Source organism: Cyclopterus lumpus, chromosome 9, assembly GCF_009769545.1.
Source record: "Cyclopterus lumpus isolate fCycLum1 chromosome 9, fCycLum1.pri, whole genome shotgun sequence".
Taxonomy (NCBI): Eukaryota; Metazoa; Chordata; class Actinopteri; order Perciformes; family Cyclopteridae; genus Cyclopterus; species Cyclopterus lumpus.
The window spans coordinates 8149340-8177265 of NC_046974.1; the positions used below are offsets into that span (position 1 = coordinate 8149340).

The following is a 27926-nucleotide window of genomic DNA, read 5'->3' on the forward strand; positions in this document are numbered from 1 at the left end:
GCGTGCGTGTGTGTGTGTGTGTGTGTGTGTGCGTGTGTGTGTGTGTGCGTGTGTGCGTGTGTGTGTGTGTGTGTGTGTGTGTGTGTGTGCGTGTGTTCAAGGCAACCTTTCTTTCTCGAGAAATCAACAGATACATTTATTTCCGGACCATTAGAGTTCAGGTCGTGGAGACAGCCGTGACGTCATCTAAAGACTGTAAGTAAAGGGACTCCTAAAGTCAATGCTTTGTTGTCTTGTAAGAAATCCAGATGGTGATGATACTGACTAATTATTAATGTGCTGTTGTTGTTTACTACATGGAGTTGTATTGTGGTTAATGTGATTTGGCCTTATATAACGTGTCTTATTATCTCATACATGCAGAGGGGAGAAAAACAACTCGTTCCAGATCTTCTTGTTTGAGTTTGTAAAATTGTCTTAGTATTGCATTGTGATTATCTCATTAATTGTTGATTTGACAAGTTTATTTATGCTAATTAGGTTTTGCTGATACCTGTTGAAACAATGCTTGATTAATTCATGGTTTTAAACAGAGACACAGTATGGCTTTATTATGAACGGTGGCCTAATATAAATGAATACTAATAATAATAAGCATGTTGCTATTGTAAATGTATCCCTCCAAATGCACATTATTAATATGATATACTTCCACTTGACTATTATTATTTACGGATGTTGAATGGACATTTGTTGAGTAGCTTCGTATTAATTTACTAAATAAAAAATATTGCTGCAGCAAATACCCAAGCTGCGTTCAAAACTATCGGAGATATGTTTCCATATCCCTCTCTTCTTATTGAAGAGAAGATTTAAAAAAAAAAAAAGAATCTATAAGAATCTGTAAAACGTTGATTTCACTTTTTGAATATTCGCCAATTGTTTCTCAAAATAAAAATAATAAAAATAAAACTGCTCGTCTGCTCGCTAAAGACGCAATATGTCACGTTTAAGAGTGTAGTGGTTGAAAGCACGAGCTTGTGAAAAGCACCTGAAGGCAGCATTATGCGGAAGGAAGGTTGATCGGCGCCATATTTGATACATCAGAAGCTAGCTAGCGTTAGTTGTTTACAAGCCCAAACTTTTAACTTGAGACGGAAACCTAAAGCAAGCCCTCAACTTAATCCAAGATGAATGTAATCGATCACGTACGGGATATGTCCGCCGCTGGCCTTCACTCTAATGTCCGGATATTGAGCAGTTTGTTGCTGACGATGAGTAATAACAATTCGTAAGTAATGTCCGGACCGGGTGCGTCTAATTCCTGAAGGGTGCCTCTTCTCCGCCGTCGTATTGTGTTGTCAGTGATGGCCCAAAGCTAACCAGCCAACAAAAACAAACATTATTGATTGTAGCCGTAAGACAGCTCGGGCTTCTACATCAATGCAAACAGATGCGCGTACCACGTAACCACGTCTACGAGATTACAATGTGTGTAATTTTCCAAGAAATAGTCACAGGGAGAGGCTCGTGCAGTAAATTATGCCTGCAGTTGTTAGCCGTCATCTAGAGAGGTATTGTGAGTTCAGCCGATCAGAGAGTTGTGAAAAGGAGGACTTGTCACATATATTGTTGATAACGTGCACATGTCATCCTTCACTGTGTTGAACATATAGTGTGATGGATATAAATACAGTGGCTACGTCCGTTTTTTAAAGTACCGTCGCACTGTTTTTGTTTTGGAAATTGGAGAATATTTGTCATCCGTTGGTTGCCTTTTTAAATGTTTTTATCCACATGATTTTCTACTATTTTACTCATATTTCTTTTCTGTATTGTTGAGCATTTAAAGAGATCATGTATGTCTCACACGTTGCGTGATGTGTGCAATAGAGACATGTTTTCGGTGGTGTTGTCTATTCTGATTGTATTTACTTACTGTTTAAAAAAAAAAAAAAAAAAAATCTTTTTGATTCAAGAGAGCTTTTCTCGCCGGCCCAGAAGTACCAGTTGCTGGTTTACCACGCCGATGCCATCTTCCATGACAAGGAATATCGTAATGCTGCCTGTAAATACAGCATGGCGCTGCAACAGAAGAAGGTGCTCAGCAAAACATCTAAAGTTCGTACTTCTACTGGTGGAGCTGCGTCTAACATTCAGGCACAGGTGTGTTAGATAATACCTCCTTTTTCATGTTGTGTCTGAAACGATTGCATTTGCTGTTTGGATTATAGTATTGTACATTATTGTGCACCTTGAAGGACAAATATCCATCCCCCTGACTTGGTCAAGTGGCATAAATGGAAATAGAAGAAACTAAAATGCCAATTATACATATTGTTGTCTTTCAGAGTTTGCCCTCAGAAATTGAGGTGAAATACAAGATTGCCGAATGCTACACCATTTTGAAACTGGATAAAGATGCCATTGCCGTGCTCGATGGGATCCCATCCAGACAGAGGACTCCAAAGGTAGGCTGCCGATCTCACCGTTATTGCAATAAGTTGTTTTCCTCATGCTTCATGTTACTTTTTATTTTTTTAAATCACCCAGGCCGTGTACCTGTTAACTGACTATGCTGTGCATATGAATGTGCAGCGTGCACATATGGGACCAAAATGGGAGTCAGGCTGGAAAGGGGAAGCCGAGTCGGGATGTTTAGCCACATCTTTATCTGCATTGTGTACACAATGTTTCGGAATAATGGGAAAATACAGAAAAAACGAATGAAGAGATAAACCGATTGATTATGATGCTATAAAGAAGTAATCAAATGTTTACAACTGGAGGAAGGCTGTAACAGTAATTCACTCTACAGTTAGTTCTACATTGTTACATTTGACTTTTAGGGCAAAACTGTTTTTTGCTTTTTGTTTCAGAAATCAAAAGACAATAATCAGAAAAACTGTCATGATCACAATGTGAATTACCACCTATCAAAAATAAATAAATAATAAGAAATGTGATCATAATGGATGTTACTGTTTCTTATCTCAGATCAACATGATGCTCGCTAACCTGTACAGGAAAGCTGGTCAGGAGCGCTCTGCAGTGACGAGCTACAAAGAGGTCCTCAGACAGTGTCCCGTCGCGCTGGATGCAATCATTGGTACACCGTCATCTGATTTTTAACTAACACTTGAACTTGCTCAAGTCTATCTACACTCTTGACTCATGTAGCTCTTATATGCATGCACACACATGCATTCCCACAATATCTCTGCTTGGACTTAATGAATCAACTTTTTAAACTTGGTTTTCCCCCCCCGATAGGTCTTCTCTCTTTGTCAGTCAAAGGAGCTGAAGTGGCGTCTATGACTATGGATGTGATCCAGAGTATCCCCAACCTGGACTGGCTCTCTGTTTGGATCAAAGCTTATGCCTTCATACACGCGGGGGACAATCAAAGAGCCATCAACACTATTTGGTGAGCATAGCGGGAATGTTTTTTGAATCTAAAGTGACTGAATCATACGGTTCCTTATTAATTGTGATATACCTGTTTTATTTGATCCCATCTCGTCTCAGCTCTCTTGAGAAGAAGTCTCTGTTGCGGGACAACGTGGATCTCCTGGTGAGCCTGGCAGATGTCTACTTCAGGGCGGGTGACACCAAGAACGCCATCCTCAAATTTGAACAAGCCCAGATGCTCGACCCATACCTCATCAAAGGTGTGCTGCAGTTTTTATGTATTTATTGATTGACCCAGCAAACTGTCCCAAACTGTTGTTTTTGTTTTTTCAAGTAAAACCTATTTTATCTTGACAGTCATTAGGGCTCGGGACGCTTGCACCAGATAACGCTAAACATAAACATAAACAAGACATGGAAACATGAGACTCTTTGCTGTCTTGGTAAAATGTCACTTATGTTGTTTGCATTTGCAGGAATGGATGTTTATGGCTACCTGATGGCCCGCGAAGGACACTTGGAGGATGTTGAAGTCCTGGGAGGAAGATTATTTAATATCTCAGACCAGCATGCAGAACCCTGGGTGATCTCTGGGTGAGTCTCTTGAGTAACTCGGTGACTTTAAAAAAAATGAAATTAAGAGTTTTTGCATTCCTTTTTGAATTTGGTTTCTGTTCTTCAGTTGTCACAGCTTTTATAGCAAGCGTTACTCCAGAGCCCTGTACCTGGGAGCAAAGGCCATCCAGCTGAACAGCAACAGTGTGCAGGCTCTCCTCCTAAAGGGGTCAGCACTGAGAAACATGGGCCGTGTTCAAGAAGCCATCATCCATTTCAGGGAGGCCATGCGCTTGGCTCCCTGCAGACTCGACTGCTATGAAGGCATGTTTGTTTGTATCGTCGCTATATTCTTCTCAGATTTATTACCTTTCTGTTCCGCTTGCATTGACCTTTTTAACTGTCCGATCACAGGTCTGATCGACTGTTACCTGGCATCCAATGGGATTCGAGAGGCCATGGGGATGGCCAATAACATCTATAAGACTCTGGGGGCCAATGCACAAACTCTGACCATCCTCGCCACGGTGTGCCTGGAAGACCCGGTGACTCAGGAGAAAGCCAAAACCCTGCTGGACAAAGCCCTGGCCCAGAGACCGGACTACACCAAGGCGGTAGTCAAGAAGGCGGAACTGCTCAGTACATAACAGCTTTTACTATATTTTTGTTTTTCAAATGAACATGTGGGCTTGAGTAGTGACATAATTCCCAGAAATGTAAATGCATTCAATTCCGTAATGAAAATGAATGTTGACATTCGGGTGGAGATGACTGGGGTCCTGTCTTCTTGTGAAGGTCGGGAACAGAAATACGAAGAAGGGATCGCTCTCCTCAGGAACGCCCTGGCCAATCAGAGTGATTGTGTCCTGCACAGAATGCTGGGAGACTTCCTAGTGGCTGTCAACGATTACCAAGAAGCCATGGATCAGTACAGCATAGCGCTAAGGTAAACAGAGATTGCGTTTTTCAGTTCTACTTCTAATCTTGGAGAATAAATTGCCAGTCAAAGCACAAGATACAGGTTGTGGTTTTCTTTCTTTCCACAGCCTGGATCCCAATGACCAGAAGTCTTTAGAAGGCATGCAGAAGATGGAGAAGGAGGAGAGTCCCACAGACGCCACGGTGGAGCTGGACGGCGACGACATGGAGGGCAGTGGCGAGGACGGAGATCTGGAGGGCAGCGACAGTGAAGCAGCACAGTGGGCTGATCAGGAACAGTGGTTTGGTATGCAGTGACCTCGGCCACTGCAGGATACACAGTCACCCCCCTCCCCCCGCCCCCGCCGCAGCCTGAGGGAAGCTTTTGGCCATCGGAAGTCGTCAAACAGCACAACGTGGCCGCGGATGCTTTTTTTTTTTTTTTTTCCCCCAACATTCTGACAACCTTATCACTTCGCCGTGGAGCTAAATGAGCCTTGTTGGCTCGTCCATACAGATGCCAATCCAGCCTTACAGCAGCAGGAGACACTCAACCCCCCGAGACATTAGACATCTGCTGTTCAACACCATTGTACGACTAAACAATATTTCTCAATATTTGTAAATGATTAAAGTCATATCGCTGACTTTACTTTAGTTATTTCCCCCAGCACTTACTCGTTTCATCTTTGCTGGCAGTCTGAATAAATGCATCACCGTCCGCAAATAGTGCAAAGTACAACTTCAAGTTACATATACTCATAATGAAGTGAGTATCAGTGTATTTAAAAAAAAAAAAAAAGAAAAGGAAAAAGAAGACCTGCATTGGATTTGGGGTTGAGTCCAGTACACTGGACGACGGTTTCCAGGTAGTACGTGGGAAATTTAGAACGAAGCAATTGTCAGAATCAATTGGTGCGACGGGAGATTTCTGCTCGCGTTACCCGTCACACGTGTTACAGGAGGGACTGGCAACGATTTGAATTCAGTGTTTTGTTTGAGCCGAACCGACACTTGTTTGCTGCGAAGAAGACGCGGTGCGGATCACAATGAAGGTTGTGAATTCGCAGCGACTTTACGTCTCTCGAAGGGCAAACAGGAGGTCGTGAAAAAGTGACTGTGTATCATATTTCTGCTGCTCTTTGAAAAATATAATCTAAAATTTGAATTTGGTCACAAGAATGTGTCATGTAATGTACAGGCGTTTATTATTTTGGTGTGTGTCGTCTGAGTCAGCCTCTGTGTCAAAAAAAAAGTAACCCTACGATTGACTCAAGTGTTTCTTAACTACTTCAAGATAACTGTCTATAGTATTTTGTACATATTTTTAAAGTGTATAATAAAATTATGAAACACTCACCTCGAAGTGGTAAACGGCTCATTACACTCATTATTGAAAAGAATCCCAATGACACCAGGACGAACAGCAAATAAACTCTTCATGTATGACAGTTTTATTTACTTAAAACCAAAGTTCATGTGTACAATCATCTCGGAAAATAAAGTACAGCAGTTTGGCAAAATAAAAAAGAATGCCAGTGGAGTGACTGCCTGCCGTTCTCACGTATGCGCCGCTGCACGTCCGCCTTCCCAGACACGGCAAGATCTGCTTCAAACATGGTGCACGTCTCAGTGCTAAGCAAAAAGGCTGTTTAGTTTTTAAATATTCCATACAAGTATTTCCTTAGGAAAGATGAACTGTTTTTTTGAGCTTATTTAACATTTGTACGATCTGACGAATGTCTAGTCTATTTACCAATACTATACATTGTCTATTACACAAGTCTGGTAAAACAGATGGCCGATTCAGTGGACATGCGCAATGGAATATTGTACAATTTACTGTACATGGTACTCAGAGCTTTGTCTAAAAAGATGGCATGAGAAGTGTATTATCAAAGGCTCTTCATGCAGGAGATGGGAAGCCTCATGTGGGATTGGCTAGTTTTTAAAATCAGACATTTATTCACGGCCAGTCTAAAAAGTGATGTGTGAACTTTATGAGCCTCTGTCTTCATATTTTTTTAACTGACATGCAGCTCTTGAAAGATGTGCTGCCCAGAACACACATGCACAAAACAAAACAAACGTTTCTGCGAGGAATTTAGAGTAGAGGTGGGCTTACACGGCCTTTGCTGCAAAGAAAAAGGAGAGAGAGGAAGAATCAAATCAGTGGACACAAGAGATATTAATCACAGGCCAAAGTACAAAAACATTGGAGCAGCAAATAATTTAAATCCATCAAATACTTATTTTAATAAAAAGAGCAAATATATTAAAAGCCATGCTATGGGCAAGCAGAAGATTAAATCAAATGACAAATGCAATAAAAAAAGAAAAAGACATGTATAAATAAAAAACCACCACCACCATGTCCTGTAATGGTGTTGGGGCACTTAAATGTCAGTGTCTTTGCCAGTTGCCAAAACATGCTGCTGCCATTCAGAACCAACCTGCGCCAACGACACCGTCAGTTCAAAATGCAAAAGGCTTCTATCTCTACTCAGTGTGTACCTGGCACTTTGGTGATATTTCTTTTTTTTTCAAACAAACTCAAACACCTACATGTTTCCTCCTTTTGTACCATTAAAGAGTATAAAACAAAACCAAAAAACTTGCTAGTTCTAATCAAAAAGTATGAGGAGCCGTCATCTCCGTCTTTCACAGGAGCAACGACAGACGTTCAACCACATGAAAGATGAGACTGGCTGGCATGCAGGTTCAAGGTGTACTCACTCTGCAGGTTAACGGGTGGAAGGCATTGGAAGAAACAACAGTTAGCGGTGAGGCTAAACAACTCAACGCACACACTGGCCTGGTATTATTGGAGCAGGCATGCAGAAAGGCTTAGACCACGCTTAAGTGAACTAGTGTAAATGTATGGAGCATTGTGACGACAGCAACAGCAACAACAACAACAAAATCTATACAGAGATTCTACTTTGTGTGGTATGTACAGATATACAGACTCTTCCAATGACCGGTCGTCCATGTTGTGCTCAGTTGATAAGACTTAACAGCTTCTTGGTGCCTTTTTACATATTCAAATACAGTATGTGCACATTATACATACATTATAAAGATAACTGTAATTAAGATGAAAAATTAAGACTGAAAACTGAGACAGAATCTCCAAAACCTATGAAATAAAAATCAAGAACATGTTTTTTTTTTTTCTTCAAGTAAACAAATTTAACAACACTTTATCAAAAATGTCTCTGAATCAATCTGGTAACATATCTTTGTCCTCGCTTCCCTCCAATAATAGAGAAAAGAAAATATACTTTAAAAAAACAAAAACATTTGTGTGTGTGAGGGCTTCGTCTCTACTGCAAAACAAATTGATGGTTACCTCAACACTTCAACTGATAATCTACAAAATGGTTGTTAAGACAAATGGGTAGTAATAATCATATTAACAGCATTGAGGTAGCTGTGCTCTGCCTAATGCAGAAAATAATGACGATGCATGGAGCTCAAAAATTACTACAGAGATTCATGCCAGGGCAAATATATTCAAGTCTTTCCCCCAAAAATTAGTATTGTACTATACGGTCCTCAGAATTACATCCATTTACACCCTGCATTCTTGTCCCCAAAGCCCCTCCCAAAAATTACAAAATATTAATTATCATAAAATAGTGTAAATTCTCTGTACAGCTCAAACTCAGCTCCGACACGGTGGGAATCGCTAAGTGTTCAAAACAAGATCAAAAGGAGAGAAAAGCGTGATGGTAAAATAAAACACAAAATGTTGGTCAAAGTCATAAAAATATGACTAAACCCTCCCTCCCCCCGTACGTGTTGACTGTAAGTTATTCTGGGTTAATGTAACTGTGTTAGATGTGTGTGTTAATGTCCACTTCACACTGGTGCACAGGGAGGGTAGTGGAGTGGAGTCAGTCAGGGCCACAACATGGAGGACACGTTAGTGTCGGTGCTGTAGATCCACAGCAACAGGGGCAGGGAGATGGCCACGAAGGGCCAGGAGATGCCCTCGGCACATGCAGACAGAGAGCAGCCTTTGCTGGCCGGCTTCTCCAGCTGATTACCAAAGTCCAAGTAGTTCCTGGCAATAAACTTTAGCAGCTCGTCCAGCAGGATGACGGGCAGGGAGATCTTCAGCACCATCATCCACTGGGTCGTATCCAGAGGGGTGATTTGGAAGATGACCTGGGAGAGAGCAGGACAACGTTCACAAAGTGACATTACAAATCTTCTCTTGGCAATTCTGAGTTTTGTTTCCAGATGACAGCGCCATCTAGTTATCATTGAATTAACTGGCTTTGTAAAACTTACAGGCAGAGGTTCCACATAGAGGATGAGGAAGTGGAGGGACATGGAGAGGCAGATGGCCCCCAAGAGCCAAACATTTTCCCAGGGAGGCATCCGCAGGAGAGACTGGTTCTCCGACAGACTGGACCAGAAGAGAAGACACAGATGGTGATTCATTTATACAGCTTTCCTTCCTTCCTTCTCCTTACTGCAACTGGTCTTTAGTCTTTCTGGGAGAAACGTCTTTACCTGTTGAGAGCATTGCACATCTCAATGGTAACGAGCACAGACAGGGCCATGGTCATTGGGTAGGGCGACTCAAACACGTGGCAGTCCAGACCCTCAAAGTCTGGGTTGTCTGGGGCGCACTGGAGGAAGTGGCTCTGCAGGGCGGAAGAGGCAGGGGAGTGAGCAGGAGGGGGAGGAGAGCTGAAGGATGAGCACTCAGACAGGCCGACTCACCAGCTGATACAGAGTGATCTGAGGTCCGTCTTCAGAGACAGTAAACCACCAGGCAGCAGCTCCCACTGTGGCTGCACCCACATAGCCTGAGAGCAAACACACCAAACATCACCATAACAAATTTACCAAACTGCATGAGAGGACGGACATTATCCTTCCATTATCAACTTACATCCAATAGCCAAGTATCTGAAGAAGAGCCAGCCAGAGATAAGGGGCTCCTTGGCGTTACGAGGAGGCTTCTCCATGATGTCCAGGTCCGGGGGGTTGAAGCCCAGGGCGGTGGCAGGGAGGCCATCGGTCACCAGGTTGACCCAGAGCAGCTGGACCGGGATCAGAGCCTCGGGGAAACCCAGCGCCGCAGTGAGGAAGATGCTGTCAGGAGAAATAACTCCAGTTAGCCTGAACATCAGCGCTGGATGTTGGACACGAATGATCCCATCAATCTATTATAATATAAAAAATAAATACAATCGGTTGAGGACTCACCAGACGACCTCCCCAACGTTGGACGAGATGAGGTATCTGATGAACTGCTTCATGTTATTGTAAATAGCTCTTCCTTCTTCAACGGCGGCCACGATGGAGGAAAAGTTGTCATCGGCGAGGACCATCTCAGAGGCCGACTTGGCCACGGCAGTGCCAGAGCCCATGGCGATGCCGATCTCCGCCTTCTTCAAGGCAGGGGCATCATTCACTCCATCACCTGTCTGTGGAGAAATATTTAGTTTGTTTGTTACAGAGGAGTAATTAGTAACACAAGAAAATCAAAACAATTTACGGTGACATTTCCGAGGCCAACGCAGACGGGATACCCACGTTACTATCTTTTCCAGAGAAGGAATAAAGACCAACTTCACAACCAAAATAAAGAAACAGAACACTTGTAAACCCAGATTTCATCAAATAGAATGTGAAACACTAATGATCAGTAAGCAACGTTTCAGAGTTCATACCATGGCAGTGATCTCGTCAAGTCCTTGCAGGAACTCAATAATCTTGGACTTGTGGGACGGCTCGACGCGGGCGTAACAGCGAGCGCGAGTCACGGCCTCGCGCTGAGCGTCGGGCGACAGCTCGTCAAACTCTCGTCCGGTGTAGGCCATTTGGTCGACGTCATCGTCCTCGCTCAGGATGCCGATGCGCCGGCAGATAGCCACAGCTGTGCCCTTGTTGTCTCCTGTGATCATGATGACGCGGATGCCGGCCTGGCGGCACAGCTTGATGGAGGCAGCCACCTCCTGTCTGGGAGGGTCCAGCATGCCGACGCAGCCGACGAAGGTCAAGTCGGACTGGACATACAGAGAGAGAGAGACGACACTGAATGTTTGATACTGAAAAGTCCACAAGTAGACACAAAATACGGCGAAGTCTATTAAAAACATCCAAACAACTGTACAAGAAGTTAGATGACCGTAACTCACCTCGTACAACACGAATTTGGCAGTGTCTGTCAGTATCATGTCCTCCATTTTGGGCGGGCTGTCTCGTGTGGCCAGAGCCAGGCACCTAAGGGTGTCCCGACCTGTCCCGTAATCACGGATCACAGACAGGATCTTTTCCTTGATGCTTTTGGTGAGGGGAACTTTGCTGTTACCAACTCTGACGTGAGTGCACCTATCAATAACTCCCTCCGGGGCCCCCTGTTGGTAGAGCGGAGGAATAAAATATTCACATCATGGTAGAAGACGTCAAAAGCAAAAACCATGTAAAATCACACGTTTCTTTCAGTATACCTTGATAAACATCTTGCCAAAGGAAGAGCGAGACTTGTTGGGGGTGCAGTAGACAGACATGGACTTCCTGTCTCTGGAGAACTCCAGGGTGAACTCCTTCTTCATCAGCTGCTTGATCACCTGCTCAGCCAAAAGGACACAACGAGTGAGGAAAAGCCTGCCGAGTGGGAGCAGTGGAAAGCTGCGTCGGTGCAGACGAGGGAGCTGGTGTCACTCACACAGTTGCAGGCGTTGGCTCGGTCAATCTGGGACAGGTTGTGAACTTCGGTGTTGAAAACGTTCATCTTCTCCACCAAACAAGTCAGCGCGGTCTCTGTGGCTTCGCCGACTTTCTCGTACACACCCTTCGCCTGACGCATCAGAAACATTCAACTTCAGATTTTATCCTTAAACACCGGTGGGTAGATTTTTAAGTTCACACATAGAGCTCATTTCCCTCCAACCCAGAGATGAAGAAGGAAAACAATGAAACTCACCAGCAGTTTACAAATATGTTTTGGTACATCTGTTAATGATACGCTTTAAAGTATACTACAAAAAGGCCTGTCTATCTTCAGGTAGGTAAATGTCACTTCAACACCTGCATATGTATGTATAGAGATAGAGATCAATATAGATAGAGTGCAGCTTGCTTTACTGGAGCTCAGAGTTTGAGTTACGCTCCATTTAGTACTTACAAAATACACAAAAAGAATCATACGGGACAACATTACACTCTACACATGTCTGACATGTAAAGTAGGATGCAGGCAGGGTACATACCTCGTTGAAGTCCAGAGAGGAGTCGTTACACAGGGCACAGATGGTAGCCAGTTCAACCAGGGCATCATACTGGGAGGTTTTCACTGGTTTATCATCCTGGTACCTGAGGGTGAGTCAAATATATTATTACAGTTCATGCAACAATGAGAACAATACCCATCCTTAACTCCCTTGAACACTAAAGTCAAATCAATGAGATATTTCAGCTTTCACCTGGTGTTATGGAGTCAGCTGTAAAGTACTCACACTTCTCCCTTAGGTGCGTAGGTAGAACCTGTGATGGTGAACTCTGACAGAGCACAGCTGTCGCCCTCGACTTTGTTGACAACGAACATCTGGAGAACAAGAGTGCACATGGGACACAAGAAAATATGAGTTTATTTTTAAACAGACTCCACTTAATTGAGCCAGTGTTTGAGTCGACTTGAAAGTTTCTTTACTGACGCAGCAGGTGGCAGCAGAAACCACAGAAAGAGGAGTGAGATCTCTTTAGACCGTCGATCAGCCGGCAGCCTTACAGAGTGCGTTTCTGTGAGGGCCAGGCTAGGTGGCCCGCTGCCTAATGTGAGAAAAGGGTGTTTAGTTTCTCCCCATGGAGTAAACAGAAGAGAGCGCCAGGGAGCGAGCAAAGAGAGACACTGTGCCCAAAGGGAAGAAGCCGCAGTGCCAGGCCTCCTCCTGCAAGACGCTGTCACACGCACACGCACGCAGCTCGTCAGGGAAAGGGTCCATCATAACAATGGCAATGACAAAGCAGCAAAACGTCTGCTGCTGGTCTTCTCTGATGATGTGACAAATGTAAACCCTTAGCATTTCAATACCTATACTGCTACGTATGCCATAAAGAAATATGTGGATGTCCCAATACATAGTATGTCAAGTCCACACGCCAGCATGCTTTTCTGGCTGTTCTGACTCACAATCCTCTGCACAGCAGATATATAAGCGAGAGGGACAAAGGTCCAATGTTATAATGAAGTAGTGTGTCCCTTTTGAATGCATACTGAATGCAACACAATGTACTAAAAGTAACAGTAATAATTGCTTTGTGTACGTGATAAAACAAGAATACATTTCTATGTCAAAATCTACCACAGTGTTTCTTACCTAAAATGATTGAAAGCTATGGCTGTCTGGTAATATGCCCTGAAAAATGTAACTCATCTGCCCGAACCTTAAAGTATTGTTCAAGCAGTATAATTTTTCTCAGTCGATCTCAACTGAACCACTAGACTTCATAATAAAAAAGGTAGGCTATGACTTTCTGGTTTTCCAGGCCTGAAAATTGCCAATTACCTTTCCAGGTTTTCCATGACGTACAAACCCTGGTCACGATACATCACTGAAAACTGCAGTATGTGGCCCTAACACAGAAGCCTAAACAACGATTTAATAAAAACTATAAATGAATGCCAAATTCAGGCTGTGCCAAAAAAAAACAGGCCACAAAAGAAGATTGCACTTGAATTAATAATGAAATGTCTTAATGTGGGGCCATGTAGTGCTGGGGTGCCACTCAGACACAGAGAGAGAGAAAGAAACTACAGGTTGGTGACGCAAGGTCACTTATGCAACAGCAGCAGTGCAAGTCATCCGACGGCTCAATGTTTTTTAGAGGAGCGGCAGACAGTTTGTTGCCTTCTTGTATAATAGCCCGGATACCTGGACACAAGGTACACTTCACTCTCTCTGTTTGCACATTGTATTAGCATTTCCTCCAACTGCTGTACCCTTAAGCAAACACCAGGCAACCAACACATATGAAAAAGCACTGAACTGAATAAACTGCTCTTCAATGTGTGTGAGTGTGTGTGTGTGTGTGTGTGTGTGTGTGCATCTCACCCTGGAGACAGACATCTGATTGGTGGTCAGGGTTCCCGTCTTGTCAGAGCAGATGACAGAGGTGCAGCCCAGGGTCTCCACAGACGGCAGGCTGCGGACGATGGCGTTCTTCTTGGCCATGCGGCGAGTGCCCAGGGCCAGGCAGGTGGTGATGACGGCAGGAAGACCCTCGGGGATGGCGGCTACGGCCAGCGCCACAGCGATCTTGAAGTAGTAGACGGCCCCGCGGATCCAGGAGCCTCCGTGGACGGGGTCGCTAAAGTGGCCGATGTTGATGATCCACACGGCGATGCAGATGAGAGAGATGACCTTGGACAGCTGCTCGCCAAACTCATCCAGCTTCTTCTGCAGGGGCGTCTTCTCCTGCTCGGTGGCCGCCATCTCGTCGCGGATCTTACCGATCTCTGTGTTAATGCCAGAGGCCACGACCACTCCCACGGCCTTCCCAGCTGCAATGTTCGTACCCTGAAATGACAACAAACGGGACACATATTGGCTCAAGTACATCTGATAACATCTCAGACGTCTTGACGTAACAGCAGAAACTGAACAAACACAAAGTCGAAGAGCATCAACAGGATGTGTGATAACTAATAAATAAGAGTTGAGCTTACAGAGAAGAGCATGTTCTTTTTGTCCTGATTGACAGCACGGGGGTCTGGCACAGGGTCCGTGTGTTTGATGACCGAGACGGATTCACCTACAAAAACACAAAGATCAGTTTGCATTTGTCCCTGCAGATGATCGTAGAAACAAAGCACAGCCAATTATCTACACAGAGAGCTCATTTATGCTGCCTCACTGATCTTTTAAATGCTTATGGATGTTTCAATTCAGAAGCAAACATGTTAATTGATAACCATGTCATGATACACTTCTGGGCTCATTCTGCAGCCAGCTCAAATTATTTTAGTCACGCTCTTCAAACGTGTGTAGGATTGATCCATTTATTTTGGATGAGGTTATCTGTGAGCTCTTATTTTGAAATAAAGGGAGTGTCAGCGTAGAGATAAAACATAACTACAAAGTTAAACCCTACTATAGCCTCGAACAAAACAGCTGACTGAACTTAGTCTGTGTCAGATAATATTGCATTTGTGACCCAGTCGGCTCATAACGGCCCAAGCTAAATTATAGGGCTGGGCAGTAATATCTAAGCCAACATGTAATCAAATCAATACCATTTGTAGCAGATTTAGATTTAATAATACCCATGTTTTCAGGAGAGACCGAGAATTTCATTGATAAATATTGCGGAAGAAAAATAATTTGATGTCTGTGATATTATCAGCAAACATCTTACCGGTCAGAATGGACTGGTCCACCCTCAGAGTTGTTGATTTGATTGAACAGATACGGATGTCCGCAGGCACCTTGTCTCCAACTATAACAAAATACATCCGCAATTAAAGCAAACACACAAACAAAAGTGCAAAAGCCTGAGGAGCATAAGCATGCAGAAACATATTTAGAAGGATTTGAAATTAAGTCTGCAACTGAAGGTTCATGTTTATTTGTAATGCATTATAAACGATGGCTCAATGTTTGTTTTTTTACACCACATGAATAGCGCTCCAATAACACCCATCCATATACTACTGGTACTGCAGAGTGGGAGTGTGTGTGTGTGTGTGTGTGTGTGTAGGCTGAATGACGAGTCAACAGATGAGATGTTGTCTATTTTCTGCAGGCAGTAACTCAGCATTAGCGTAAACTAAACTGACGCTCATTACAGGGAGGTTGCTTTGCAGAGCTGTGTTGCCATCGCTGCAGGGAAAGAAAGCCCAAAAAAAGGAGGAGGAGATGAAGAACCTGTGAGCCATAAAAGGCCTGTCTCAAAGGAAAAGGCCAATTTGGGTACATTGGAATTGCGGTGACCCAGTTCAGCTTCCTAATGGTACATAAAGGCAATCGAAACTGGGGAAATGGCTCAGGCTATGGCACAGTTCTGTGGGCGTCTTCTACATATAGGCCTACCTAGTTAAAAATGCAAATTATGTCAGATCGTTACAAAAGAAACCAGTAAACCCACACAAGCCTGCCAAATATTCACGGTCCTGTTCAGACCTGGCATTAACATGCGTCCTGGATGATCCGATCACATGTAAACAGCTTCAGTTCACACCAGGCATTAAAATGCTTCCGCACATGCTCAATAAAAGAAGAAATCAAAACAACACAGACTGGCTCGGCATGTTGCAGGCAGATATATATATATATATATATATATATATATATATATATATATATATATATATATATACACACATACACATACATTCATATATATAACACAAGTGTGTCAAGCCTTATGTCCGGCCCACCTCCACATGTGTTTTAAGTAAATGCATCGCAATGAGTCCTCTATGCATAGTGGTAACACGGTAAAGAGATTCAGCAAAATTTACCCAAATTACCATTTGGGGGAGACGCGTATCGTAATCCAAAACCCCTCATGACCTTCAGAGAAGGGAGGGGTGTGCTGACCAGGTTTAAATGTGGTCATATAATGGCAGCTGAAGCTGGATGATGGTCAACTGATTAGATGTCCCGACAGCAGAGCCAGGAACTCTGATCCGTCAGCAGGCATTGGCAGATCAAGAAGACAGACAGTCCTGAGAAGGACTAAAATGCATCTTTTAACCATCTGAACTTGGAACGACTGATGCAATGGACGGCTCACTTCTGAGAAAGTCACGCAACCTGGCTCATCGATGTTGCGCTGCTGGCTCAGGGAGAGTTCAATATACAAACTAAGATTGCAGTTAACTTTCTGATGGAATAGATCAATATAACCGTGATGCAACTTTTTGAGAAGAGGAAGGGATTATAAGCCAACAAGCTTTATAATCAGATGGTATTGCAACAATTCCTGTGCAAAGTCATCATTTCTGAAAATATACTGACAACTTCTAAGGGAGTGCTGAGCCGAGATGGAAGCTAAATTAATCCAGCCTGGACCTAAGGCTATCCCACCACCCAGTCTGCTCCTGGCTCATGTCCGGTTGCAGGAATCTTCAGGCTAACGGGAGGTCAGTGGCTGTTGTGCCCACATCTTTACAGAGACCCGGCTCCATCGAGACATCCCGGATCAAGCAGGACTCCAGCAGGACAAGGGAGGAGGACTCTGCCTTTACAACACCGATGCTTGGTGCTCAAACCAAGTCCAACTTAACATGCAGTGTTTCCTTGACGTTTTAAATGTTAAAAAGCCATTTACATTCCTCCTGATGTTGTCGTCTGTTGCGTTTTTATAGTGTAGTGACGGGGCGACAACAGCATTTTGTGGTGAAACCCTGTGTAGCATAATGACAATTAGTTATCCTTGAAAGAAACCAGTGATTGCCGAGATGGTGCCACCACTGTGAAACACTGGAATTGCCTGGAAACTGGAGGCTGTGTTAAACTGCAGACCCGCTATGATGAAGTGTGTGTATATGATCTGTCATTTTGCGTCAACATCCTACTCGGTTGCAGTACAAGCATCTCCTCAGACATGACGTCATTTTCACCTTTGTACTTGCCAACAGATAATAGAGTCCACAAATTTCAGAGTGACAAAAGTGCAGACTTGTCGGTGATACATTGCACCCGATGAGAATCAAGAGGCCTTTTAAAAAAACAACTTTTCAATAGTGGTCGGGGCGGTGACTGCACCGAAGTGGTTAGCTTTGACTGGCACCTGCCTCTGCCGTGTGTTAGGGGGAAAGCGTGTGGTTCGGCGGGCCAGCCAGGAGGGCCCATGTGCTGATGGCAGCTGAACAAAAGGCTGACCTCCTGTCTTGTTGAGTGGGCCCTTTCTGAACCGTCAACAGGTGAAGCATCGAGCAGCTTTCCAATACAGCTCTCACCGTTTAACGTACAGTTACGTGTGTACAATTATGCAAAGACTTTATCCAGCTGGGTACGTTATCAAAAAACTGTCTATAATACCAACGTTTCACTCTTCATCTGCTCAATGAAGATTTCCCTTTCTAACCTTTGGCAGTCAGTTGCACGAGAGAGACACCATGTTACCATGACTCAGCACAACCAATGGAAGGAAATGCATGGCAAGGAAACAAAACAGACAATCTTGTTTGGGCAAATGTATTGTTTACGTGGGTGATGCTACCTTAAACCTTCTATACTGTCTTACGGGTGTATTGTGGTGTGCATGTATAGGTGGACACTACAGAGGAAAGAAAAAGGATATTCAAGGCCGGAGGTTTTTTGCCATTTGTACTTGGTAAACATCACAAGTGAGCTTTACTATTGTATCAGCAAACAAGAGCAGAGTAATTAATGTTTAGTTAGCAGTGGCCTGGTAAGATAAACAAACCCCACCTATTGTCTCAGTTACGCAAGTATCATCTCTACACCGACTCCCTGAGATCTCTGCTTTATATTGGTTGTTTATGAATCTTGTTTGGGCAAATGTATCGTTTACGTGGGTGGGTGCTACCTTACACTTTCTATACTGTCTTATGGGTGCATGTATAGGTGGACACTACAAAGACAGGAACCTTTTTGCCATTTGTACTTGGTAAACATCACGAGTGAGCTTTACTATTTTATCAGCAAACAAGAGCAGAGTAAGTCCTGTTTAGTTAGTAGTGGCCTGGTGAGATAAACAAACCCAATATCATTTTCCTGTCGTTACATTGTCACAGATTCAAAAACAAGTCAACCGACTTTGGAGTTGATCCTTCACCTATTATCTCAGTTACGCAAGTATCATCTCTACACCGACTCATCTGCTTTATCTTGGTTGTTTATGAATCTTAAGCAGCAGCTGGCTCGGCCTCCACATAGCATGCAACTGTTTGTTGCCATAGTGTCAAAACGTATCCCACCACTGGGAACATTTTAGTTTTTCTTTCCTGTCAAAAATAATCATGTTTTTTAGAAGAGCCAGGCAGAAAATACATGTACATTAACCGTTTAATCTGAATTCAAATCTACAAGCCAGCTTTAATAATGGAGACTTACTGGTGCAAACGGTGACATACATATACCGATAAAACCAAACGCTGTGGTCAATGTGTTTATGCAAAACCTGACATGAATACTTCTCTCCAGCTGAGCTCCGCGCCTGCCGAGGAAACCGTTTGGCTCGAATAAAAACCTCTGTGCCCTTCTGTTGGACTACAAATGAGGTTTTAAGCTTTTCTAAAGCCAGCCTTCCTGGTCGGCAAGATGAGACCGTTTCTTTTCGTCTCGCTGACAAGTCAGGAACATTTGCCAAAAACGTCCCTCGGTGACAATGGATGCTTGCCAGACCACATTAAATGTCACATCACTATCCATGGTGTCTGGAATCTTTGTGGAGGGTGCGGGTGCTGATGGGCAGGGTCGCTGTGCATCGAGCATGGTGGGGGTGGGATGGTTATCTGCAAAGCGCTTCCATATAAGGTCATCTCTCTCAAGCACAATAGGAGCAGATGAAAGATCCTCCCCCCCCATAATGCTGCCCACATGAGCCCCCGGCTCTACCAGACTCCACAACTTCACAGGCAGCAGAGAACAAACCCACTGAGTTCTGCTGCTCTGAGAAAAGGCCAACGTCCAAATTTGCAAGCCCTTGACACCAAACTGTAAGCTGGCAGAGAGCAGTGTGTGCTGTGTTATAAAGAGGACTTAAAACCACAAGCGACTGTTACCACCAGCGTCACTGAAGTGGGTTATGGTAATCTTTTATCAGATTTTAGCTGTGGGCACTTTATTCATCATCCTAAAAATACTGACAATCTATATTATAATAATAATAAATCAAGTTAATCATTACTGATGATGTTCATCTATTCAAGCAAAATCCCTGATCTGCATGTAAGTGGGATCATTTCTGGAACAAGTCAGGGGTTAGTTTTTCATGCATGTATCATTTGGTTAAGCCATACACAAAAGAGCAGTCAGAGGACTAAACAGGGTAGACCAGCACCATGATGAAATCATGCATAACATAATCTAGTTCAGAGGAAAGTCTAAGAAATGCATTACACAATGTTATTTCCGCAACATTAAAGTCATTTCAGAGAGCGTGCGACTGATGAGCGATGATGTGGGAGTAAGAGGCAGTGTTTAAAACCCACAGCAGCACCCTGACACAGAGCAGCACCGATTGGCTGCAGCCTGCATCCTATTCTTCTCACGGCTGAGGCAGCCACAGAGGGCTGTCTCCGCCGTGTGTGTCCTCTACCTCGGTCCACAAGACATCCAACCAGCATCTGCGTCATCGCACTCCTCCTCTACGTGGCAGAGGTCACTTTGGAGCTTCAGCAAAATATTATTCAGGAAGAAAAAGGGAGCCTGACAGGAACCTTTGTAAACAATATATGGCAAATTTGGGAAGTTAGTTAAGTTGATGAGCTTCTTCTGACTGCAGGATAAAATATCCAGTTAAGCTGCCTGCTGGGCTGCATTTTTTTTTAAAGCCTCAAGCTGCTGACAACAAAGCCTCCAGCTTCCTTCATCGAGAGTGTTTAAATAACTAGGTCTCTTATATGCAAGAGGGAGCCATCTCACAGATTTCTCCTTAAATCAAAGCCAAATAATTAGGCTTTTCTACACTGTGCTTCACAAAATCAAAATGGCATGATTAGTACTGTCAACCTAAACCAAAGTATGCACAGTATGCCGTATGACACTAGAAAATGTATACATTTGAATTCCCAGTACACTCCTCCTCCATTTGCCCTTGTCAAGGTTATACAGGAGTCCTGCTGAACACTGTCCCACGTCACCTACTGTAGCTATGCTTCCCAGAGCAGAGTGGGTGATGCGTGCACAGGGTGGGACCAGACACCTGTCATCTTCACGACTGTCACTGCCTCTATAAATACACCATTCCAAAATCGAATCGGCCTATGACTACTAAAAATGAAACCACCTACCACTATGCACAGAAAGCGTTGGGTTAAACAGAGTATCAAGATAAGACTAGCGCTTTAAGGACATCAGCATTCCTCACATCCATCTGATCATCCCTCTGCAGAATTGTAGATGTGTGCGTGTGCTGCGGAGGTACGCAAATCAAAGCTTTACATCCTGACTGGAACTCGGCAGCATGAATTACTCCAGCGCTAAGTTCACATGCTCCATGGAGGGAAACTGTTGAGTTTGGACGAGACGCGAGGATGCGCAGGACAGTGTCACTAGAATGAGCTCAAAATGTGTGTGCGATTACACACAAAGTAGTCAAGTGGGCCTCGATACCATATGTGCCCAGCCCTTTGAGACAATGGGTTAATAAGAGCATCTCAAAATACCTCACTCTTGCAGGGTGAGTCACCTCTGCAGTGGCACATGGGGATGAAGGGGGGGGTTCAACTCCAGCTTGTGCTAAATGTGATCCATGACCATACGTGGACTGATTTGTTCTGTCCGCAGTGGGCTTTACCCGAGGCAAAGCCAGAACGAGCATCACTTTAAAAAAACACCAGATTTTTCTTTTATCTTGAAAAAGAAGGGAACCTAAAAAAAAGGTATTATATTGCCAATTTTCTGTGACTTTCAAGGTTCACATGTTAGAGCCTCCTGGCTGGATATCTGATACTCTTGGAGTCTAAGCAACACATACAACAGTATACAGTAACAATAACAGCAACAAAGCCCTGAGCGTTTAAATATGCACACGGCCAAGAGCAGCTCAACCTACCAGCAACCTCCACAATGTCACCAGGCACGATGTCTTTGGCCTTGATCCTCTGCACAGTTTTTCTGTCCTGCCGGTACACTTTCCCCATCTCAGGCTCATACTCCTTCAGCGCCTCAATGGCATCCTCGGCATTACGTTCCTGTGGAGACAAAAAATATTTCAGAGTTTCTCTTAACGAAGACATGCATATTCTTGGCTCTGCTGGACTACACAGTACGAGAGCATTTGCCTTTGAGGAGGCACTGGCTTTTTATATGTTGGGTGTTTATTTTCCATCAGGTTTTGGTTGGAGACATTCACGTTGTTAAGTGTATGAAAATACACTTGTTAGACAAATCAAATTACTTTCAGTGCAGAACTCGGTTGATTTAAAGTTGAATTGAGTGTCGTGAACAGTCTATAACCATATGCCAAGTGTATTAGGTTCATCTATTTAATCTTGTTAAACAAGATTAAATAGATGAACCTAATATACCAAATACAAAAGTATTTATGTTGAAACTGCTTTCAATACCATACTAACTTTGAGTTATTTACAAAAGGCACTTAAATTAATTGCATGTGTTTAAATGCTGGATTATTATCTTAAAAGTATTTTCTGTATGCGTCTGGTGAAATAAATAAAGCTAGGCAGGTAACATGTACAACATTTTTGCAGTAAAGTCATCATTCTGCTGCATAATGAAATTTGATTCACTTGAACAAAATGCATTAGATTTGGACAATAAAACCAGAATATTCAATTCAATAATTTCAGAGGTACAAAAGGAGATGTAGTGCGATATAAATACTGTGACTTCCTCGGATCCTAAAAGTGTCTCACCTGCCACACGCCAACGATGGCATTGGCTATAAGAATGAGTAAAATGACAAACGGCTCCACGAAGGCTGTGATAGTTTCCTCTCCCTCCTCGAACCAGGCCAGGACCTGAAAACAGTTTGAGAAACATGTCATTATCTATAAAAAAAAAAGACATTTCACAGAAGAATTAGATAACAACGATTAGTTAGGGACACAATTGTAAACAGAAAAAAACAAGTTGTTTATAACAGATGAAAAACTGAAAAATGACCTCTGATAGATGGAGACGTCCCAAAATAACTGGACACTGAACTTTAGTCTACGAGTAGTGCATTTACTCTAGTCATTGTTCAAATTCAATTATTGTTTTGTTTTTAACTGCCAATACTGCTCAGTTCTTTTGAATTAGAATTCAAACTTCTTCAAAGGCATTTGATTAAAAAAAATGTTATGTCAGTCATCAAGAAGACTGGTCATCAAGAAGACTGTTGCAACTCTGATTAACACAGTTGGACATATTTTCTATATATTAGAACCTCTTACTGACAAAAAATAAACCATATTCTGACCTGGAGTCTCATTTAGATCGTTGTTCCTGAGAAAACACACTAAAATTACTCTATGCGTCATAGGGAATTAGTTAATGGAACATAATGTAATAAAGCAATCACCCTCAGTAAGACCCAAGTAGATGCCAAAAACATTAACTTAAATGACGACAGGAGTAACTCTTATATCCATTTAATACAGAAGCACACCGCATAATAGTGCTCTCCTGTAGGTCATAACATCACAAAGAGATTTACATTACTCAGACTTACCTAAAGCAAAAAGTACATTATAGATCATTTTCAAATAATCAATGAGTTATTTATGTGGCGGTCCTCAACCAAAGAACTCCTTAGACTTAGAAGAAGTGGACATAAACAGTGGGATGTCACCCATTAGTTTGCGGACTACAGTTCTAAAGCCTTGATCGTCATTTTGGTCGTTGTCATCTTTTTTTTTTTAAACACGAGATGGTGGAGCCAAGTACAACAAAATGCTGAACAAGACATTTTTAGGTGACCAAAAAGATTATGATACATTTTTCATGTACTGAAAACACACCGTGAAAGTGTAAAAGTTGTAAGACGACAACGCAGACAACTCTCTGACTGGACATCGCTGTGGTAGCGACCTGTCAATCATAAGGTAGCCACACTAGAGCATAACCTGCTTTATGGTCCATTTTACTCTAAATGGGACCAACATTTGCTGAACATCATTCTGTATTGATGAAAACGTGAAACTAGCAATTGAGACAATAAACTTATGTTTACTTGGGTAATAAAACAACTGAGAAGAAGGTTTATTTTCTCAGTTGCTAGTTTCACATTCAGAGGAGACGCCCCCTGTTGGCCATTAGAAAGAATGCAAGCTTAAGGACTTTCCACACCGACCTCACTTTTCAGACCCGGATGTTGCCTCCTGACAATAATACAAAAAGGGACAATGGCAGCAAATCTCACATGGAAGAACATTGGTACATGAAAATGATTCATATTTGTGCTTGGTGGGGGTTGAACAACAAATTAAATCATCAAAATAGTTTGTAATTACCTAGTTGTTGATGAACTAATCAAATTCTTGTTTTAACCCTATTATATACACTACAGCATGAGTAAAAGCCATGAATAGCACCTCATAAAATAATGCATTTTAAAGAAGCAAACCCTTAACTGTGCCCTCAAGACTAAATTGAATCATGCAAACAGAACATGTTGATTAAGTTTGACTAACAACTTCAACAGTTAGCCAAGAGTTCTGAGTTTAATTCGCTTTCAAACTGGATACATATCAAAGTTTAGGAGGGATTAATTCGATGTGGAGGGTGGTGTGTGTGTTTGTCAGATAAGAGCCCTCCCACTGAGGAGTGAGGGCCCAAATTTGGTCTTGAGTGGTGCTCTGTTCCCCTGTCAGACAGCAGCCACTGACACCTCTGTATCAGCTGACTGGACTCTGCATGCTAGAGATCAGCTCTCACACACACACACACACACAAGGGGCCTCACTTATTAAAATATTCTTCAGCCATCCGAGGTGAAAAATGTAATACTGCAGAAATTAATCGTGCATTGCAGAATACCAAAGATGACTTTCTTTTTTTTCTTTTTTTAAACGTGCTTATTTGTTGGTTATTTTTTTTCCATAAAAGCTTGCACTTTTCAAATGAATTTGGGGAAACAAACTTAACAGGTTGTACATGAAGCCTCGTCTTTCCACATGACATCAAAACAATAAAAAGAGATACTACTACAACGTGAAAATGTATGTTTGATTTAGCTTTGGCCACTATTAAACATTTATCTGTCCAGCACTCAAAGTCAGCGACCCGAGGGAGACCGAGGTAAGTCATTACACAGCAGTCATGCTTGACGACTCAGATGTCTTACTAGGCACATGGTGATGGCAACTCAATGCCGTTACTGCTGTTGTCACCATTCCTCAGATGGGTCGCGAGCCTTCTCAGCTGTTTAGCCTTTGAATATGCGAGTGTAACCCCAGCCGGGTTAAACACACTGAAGACATACACACTGCGTAAATCACCCACTGCCATTCAACACAGGGCTTAAAAATAATCCCGTCTACAATTTTGACTTCACATAAACACACTCGAGGTGGCAAGGAAAAGCTATGTGTAGGAAGCGTTTGCTTGTCCCGAGATTCCCTTAACTTTTTAGATTCTCTCTCTCTACAGGTTAGAGTGGAAGAGACAGGAGCAATATTGGGGAATATAAAAATAACTCAACGCAGCACACTGAAAAAGACACAATTTCAAACAGTGGAAGAAAATGTAGTGAAATACTTACAAAAGATATACATGCGGCCAGCAGAAGAATACGAACAAGTAAGTCTTCAAATTGTTCGAGGACAAGCTCCCACAAAGATTTCCCTGCAGAAAAGAGATTTTAAATAATAATCTATCACAGAAACGAGTCATCACAAAATGACAGTAGCAATATCTGTGACAGTAGCGCTCACCTTCCTCCGCTGGTAACTCTGTGTGGCGAGAAGCGAGAGTCAAACCAGGGGCCGAACAGGAAACGCACCAGAAAAAGAAAAGAAAAAAGGAGGGTAAGTTGTGTATAAATACTTTTTTTCCCATTCAATTTGGAGGCATGCAGTTCCTGTTTCATAATGGGGAATTAATTCCACAAAAAGACAAGAAGAGTGCAAAGCTTGAAGAGCTAAATCTCAGACGGTAGACCAATCGATGCCTGGCTCTGAGCTCACACAACAATGTTTGCAGTGTCACTTAACATCTTGATGATTTAGTCATCATACAAACTCTCCAAGACCACAGAGTTTTTATTGAATACATATAATTATGTAGTGTGCGTGTAGATTCCCTTGACCGTTAAACAAGATGTTAGGTCATTAATATGAATAAGCAATATCTAATGCTTATTTGCCAGATTACTATATTCACCTTTCAGGTTTACACTTCGAACAGTGGCATAGTCCACCTTTATTACGCAATGGGTATAAAAGAAACAAGGAAAACGCCAATCAATGTAAAGGTCAAAGTGATTTAAAGGGGTGGGGGCGGGGTGTAGCATACCCTCCATGACCTCCCAGGTGATATTAATATAAAACAGCCGTTTAAGCCTGGAACAAGGGAGATTAACTTGAGGGATAACGTGACTCCGGTGGCCGCGGTTCAAAAGCCTGCCGGATCTCCGGGCTGATGTGTTGCAGACAGCCAAGCAAAAGGTTACCGTGTTCAACAAAGTCCCCAGGATTTAAAATATGGTCCCCAACGTCCCAGCGAGGGCTGCGTTTCACAATGTTACCACAGTGTTACCACAGTGGTACACTGATACGGTGTGTTACAGCGGTACACTGATACGGTGTGTTACAGTGTTACACTGATACAGTGTGTTACACCGATACGACGTACCGCACCGGTACAACACCCAACAATGTTTAACAATGTTACAATGTCCTATAAGCAATGATTCATTAGTTTATTCGGAGGAGACGGGAAACCCTCGAGGTCACATGTGATGACGTCAGCCAAAGCCCTTTATGGGGCCGGGTAACACCGGCCGGCCGATGATGTTGGTGACTTTTACCCCATATCCATGTTACAATGACAATACATTTGTTTCCCCTTCTTTCTTTTAAACATAGTTTCATTCACAGCAGCGGCATTTATCGGCGGTGTAAAGTGTAAACTGTCGTACCGTTTAGGCCCCATTTCTCCTTCAGTCGCTTCACCTCGTCCAGGGAGAGTCCCGTGCTCTCGTTGACGCAGAAATAACTATAAACTTCTTCCACACTCTTCGTGTGAGAGTTCTCCATGGCGGACAGGCGGCTCCTTTCCCACACGGCTTTACGCACACTGCCTCGACGTTTCCCACTGGGCTCTTTAAAACCAGTCACTACTTCAATAGTTCTACTGAGAACTGCAAGTTCAACACTCGGGGTAGCTATGGTTAGCTATTCGCGGCGGTCTCACGTGTCCGCCCCCACCACCACCTCTCTCCTTCCTCCGCTGCGCAGTTAGGATTTTCTTCACGCGAATTACTGAATAGAAGAAGAAGAAGAAAAAACGTTGGGTTCAGCCAAACTCCTCTTCGGTGTCTGGGTGAAGATCACTCTCTGGGTCCTCTTATCTCCGAACAATGGTGAGAACTCGTGGGCAGCAGCGTCTCGTGTTACGGACTGCATTCAGCCGGTCCAGGTTCCTCCGTGACTCACCGTGCCGCTTTCTCACCGTTGGCGCAGCTCTCTGAGGCTCCACACGGTGCTGACAGTCTGCCTTTATCAAAGTGCCTCACTGCTGCCCCTCTTCCCTGCGCTGCATGTGGACTCATATCATTGGATGAACGGTGTCAGCTGCGTTCAAACTAGAGACATTTAAAAAAAAAAAAAAAAAAGAAGGAAGGAAGGGAAAAAAAAAAGAAAGGAAAAACACACACAGGAAGACGAACACGAAATAGAAAACCTTGGCAGGGATACATAAGTCTCCCACATGGCATCCCATTCAAACCCTGCGGTGTCCCTCGTATGTAAACCATCATGCATACATGTTAGTGTTTAAGGAGATGGTCGCACCGTAGTTCAGTAACGCTACTGATGTAATATACCCATACCCAATGACATGTTTTCCAAATTAGTAAGACACACATTGCATAGTGCAGACGCGGAAAAGTTACTTGTGAATAGTAAATCATTTTAGTGTGGGCAAAGCCTTCAAGTGGCACGAGAAGCAACAGATGTTCCATATTTTACACGCAGAAACACGGTTGGCATGTTGGTTGGCGTTGCAATCTTAAGGGTTGTAAGGGTTTGAGATTTTCACGGTATGATTATCTTTGAAAATATCACGATTTCAGTGTTACATTATTATTATAATTATTATTATAGTCCGTCACAATTACCCTAAATGGACATAATTATAAACCTAACCAAAACAATTCTATGTGACTATAATATGTGTTATACATGTTAGTTTACATGTAAGCAGCGCTATAGCATGTTACATGAACTACTACATGAAAAAACACCATCAGCTGTGGGCTTTTGAATTAATGTGCCA

At 43.0% G+C, this 27926-nt stretch overlaps 2 protein-coding genes across 6 annotated transcripts; one reads left to right on the forward strand and one right to left on the reverse strand.

Annotated features, from left to right (window-relative positions):
- The first annotated feature begins 52 nt into the window (after positions 1 to 52).
- anapc7 (anaphase promoting complex subunit 7) lies at positions 53 to 5611 on the forward strand. Of its 4 annotated transcripts, none has more exons than XM_034541850.1 (11): positions 53 to 195; positions 1942 to 2106; positions 2292 to 2411; positions 2938 to 3049; positions 3214 to 3367; positions 3469 to 3611; positions 3828 to 3945; positions 4034 to 4230; positions 4321 to 4545; positions 4702 to 4852; positions 4953 to 5611. In XM_034541850.1, the coding sequence occupies exons 2-11, from the start codon at positions 2020 to 2022 to the stop codon at positions 5140 to 5142; spliced, it is 1497 nt and encodes a 498-aa protein (XP_034397741.1). In that variant the 5' UTR covers positions 53 to 195; positions 1942 to 2019; the 3' UTR covers positions 5143 to 5611. The 4 variants fall into 4 exon arrangements, with proteins under 4 accessions (XP_034397741.1, XP_034397739.1, XP_034397738.1 ...); XM_034541848.1 differs by having other exon boundaries at positions 54 to 195; positions 1920 to 2106; XM_034541847.1 differs by lacking the exon at positions 53 to 195 and adding an exon at positions 999 to 1231 and having other exon boundaries at positions 1920 to 2106.
- A 1441-nt stretch (positions 5612 to 7052) lies between these two features.
- On the reverse strand, positions 7053 to 27204 carry LOC117736481 (sarcoplasmic/endoplasmic reticulum calcium ATPase 2). Of its 2 annotated transcripts, XM_034541846.1 has the most exons (21): positions 27086 to 27181; positions 26569 to 26911; positions 25364 to 25381; positions 25192 to 25274; positions 22361 to 22465; positions 21538 to 21676; positions 15205 to 15285; positions 14516 to 14601; positions 13902 to 14366; positions 12306 to 12394; positions 12060 to 12162; positions 11516 to 11647; positions 11298 to 11417; positions 10986 to 11204; positions 10518 to 10853; positions 10051 to 10271; positions 9734 to 9936; positions 9562 to 9647; positions 9349 to 9482; positions 9124 to 9241; positions 7053 to 8997 (listed from the first exon to the last, which is right to left on the reverse strand). In XM_034541846.1, the coding sequence occupies exons 2-21, from the start codon at positions 26684 to 26686 to the stop codon at positions 8728 to 8730; spliced, it is 3126 nt and encodes a 1041-aa protein (XP_034397737.1). In that variant the 5' UTR covers positions 26687 to 26911; positions 27086 to 27181; the 3' UTR covers positions 7053 to 8727. The 2 variants fall into 2 exon arrangements, with proteins under 2 accessions (XP_034397737.1, XP_034397736.1); XM_034541845.1 differs by having other exon boundaries at positions 26569 to 27204.
- Positions 27205 to 27926: the final 722 nt, after the last annotated feature.

Bases quoted from the DNA above. Each gene is read 5' to 3' on its own strand.
- anapc7 (XM_034541847.1), top strand. From the start codon at position 1,131: ATGAATGTAATCGATCACGTACGGGATATGTCCGCCGCTGGCCTTCAC. The intron at 3,368-3,468 runs GTGAGCATAGCG...ATCTCGTCTCAG, and splicing joins AGAGCCATCAACACTATTTG to CTCTCTTGAGAAGAAGTCTC. The intron at 3,612-3,827 runs GTGTGCTGCAGT...TTGCATTTGCAG, and splicing joins CGACCCATACCTCATCAAAG to GAATGGATGTTTATGGCTAC.
- LOC117736481 (XM_034541845.1), bottom strand. From the start codon at position 26,686: ATGGAGAACTCTCACACGAAGAGTGTGGAAGAAGTTTATAGTTATTTC. The intron at 11,205-11,297 runs GTATACTGAAAG...CTCTACCAACAG, and splicing joins TTGGCAAGATGTTTATCAAG to GGGGCCCCGGAGGGAGTTAT. The intron at 9,483-9,561 runs GTGAGTCGGCCT...TCCGCCCTGCAG, and splicing joins AGATCACTCTGTATCAGCTG to AGCCACTTCCTCCAGTGCGC.